This window comes from Arabidopsis lyrata (assembly GCF_000004255.2).
Source record: "Arabidopsis lyrata subsp. lyrata unplaced genomic scaffold ARALYscaffold_1, whole genome shotgun sequence".
NCBI classification, from domain to species: domain Eukaryota; kingdom Viridiplantae; phylum Streptophyta; class Magnoliopsida; order Brassicales; family Brassicaceae; genus Arabidopsis; species Arabidopsis lyrata.
The window spans coordinates 31,715,218-31,717,035 of NW_003302555.1; the positions used below are offsets into that span (position 1 = coordinate 31,715,218).

A 1,818-nucleotide genomic window follows, 5' to 3' on the forward strand; every position below is an offset into this window, starting at 1 on the left:
TTGTGGTTGAGAAATAAAGAGATTGAGCTTTGTTTTTTAACATACTCCCCTACTGCAAGCTCATCCTCCTTAGTCATGTTGATCAGTGCCTTGTGTAATTTTTTGATTCTCTCTTTCGGCGCGTAAGTTGTTAGAAAGCTTCCTTTTCACATGTTCCTTCCATGTTGCCTGTATGCGGCACACTGCTGATGATCTAAAATATATATATATTTGAGGTCATATGGTTAGTTTAAGGTGGTAAAAAAAAAACTTTAAATCCTACTTCGGTTTCTAAGCCTTGCCTGCTCATTTGTTTGTGTATCACGCTTTGAAGGTGGTTAAAATGAGAAGCTACAAACTTGACATCATCAGGCGAGAGAGTGAAGCCTTCAACTTCGGTAAGAGTTATTATAGTTCTGGTTGAGGTGGGAAGGCAAGAACTATTAAAGAGAAGTTGTCCACATATGTCACCTGCTTTTAGTTCTTCACCTATTTCATGAGACCTAGTTGTACTTTTTAGTTTTCCTTTTGTTATAATCAGCATTTCCTCCAATGGGTCACCCTCTTTTACTATGTAGCTATCTGCCGAGTAGAACACATACTTCACCCGGTTGCACACTGCTGCTAGTAACCAACCATCATCTATGCCCTCAAACAAAGGAACCTGAGAAGTGATTAAGATTTAAGTTAGAAACTATATCTAAGTGCAAAAAGATGCAAGGATCAATCACAAAAGATAACTTACACCCTTTAATAGATTCAGGTAAAGATGTCGTTTGGTTTCGAGTCTGAGGTCTATAGGAAGGCTACGAAGAAGAGCTTCTTCTTCGATGCCTCTAGTTTGTTTCCATGTGTATTCCCCGTATTTCCTAATGCGTTGCTTGAGATCGTCGGGTAGGTTCCGATAAGACATCCATTTTTCTATGTCTCTTTTTCTCTCCTCCATTTCATCTATTTTGATCGTAGTCGATTGCAAGTACTTCTGTGACCACCAAAGGAATTCTCCTAAGATTCAGTTTTACGAGATCAAAATCTAGTTTATGAAGTAAGAGCATTACCTGAACGTTTCCAATGAGTAAAGCAAACAAGAGTAAACCAAGTATACAGATGTTGATAGCAAACACGATCTCCTCTACAGAGTTGCTTGTCTCCAGGTTTTGGCCCAAAGCACTATAGTCGTTGAAGAACAAGTTAAGCTATGATCTTCTGACAACCTGATTGATGGCTTTTTACCTCAAGGATCAGAACTCACGGCATAAAGTTTAGATTTACAAACCTAAGATTTCGAAGACCCCACCAAAAGCAGTAGAAGAACTTCCTTGGAAAATACCTGGACTCTACCACCCCTGACTTCAATGCATCAATATACATACCAAAATTGAAGACTGTGGAGTTTGTGATTTGGCCAGGGTCAATTAATGGGCATGAATTGTTCAGAAAACAATTGTTGTCTTCGCTACCTCGTGCACAATATAGATTCATGACATTGCATCCACGTGTTCTAACACACACATCATGCCAGCATAAGTTTTCCCTTTGTATTGCATTCAAGTACCAGAAACCCCCAAAGACCTGCCCATCATCACATATCTAACAATTCTTGTTATTGTTGTATAACAAAAAATTAGTAGTGGGGATGTGGGAGCAGAACAAAGACTTACATAACTCGGAAGCATGTAGAGGAAAAGATTTAAAGCAGCTCCAATCCACTTTGTTTCTACTACCGTACCAGAGGCCTTTGTCACTTCTTGGAAAAGCGGATAGATACGGAGGATTCTTGGTATATATTGACATATTATAACCTTTTTTAATATGTCCTTTGACACCAGCAAGGCAGAC

General features: G+C 39.1%; 1 protein-coding gene across 1 annotated transcript; it reads right to left on the minus strand.

The window, feature by feature from the left end:
* Window positions 1-244: 244 nt before the first annotated feature.
* Window positions 245-1,015, minus strand: LOC9330688 (probable cyclic nucleotide-gated ion channel 12; the record flags this gene model as incomplete). Its single annotated transcript, XM_021012644.1, has 2 exons — window positions 725-1,015; window positions 245-643 (listed from the first exon to the last, which is right to left on the minus strand). Coding segments are annotated over exons 1-2 (600 nt in total), but the record flags the coding sequence as incomplete, so codon positions are not given.
* Window positions 1,016-1,818: the final 803 nt, after the last annotated feature.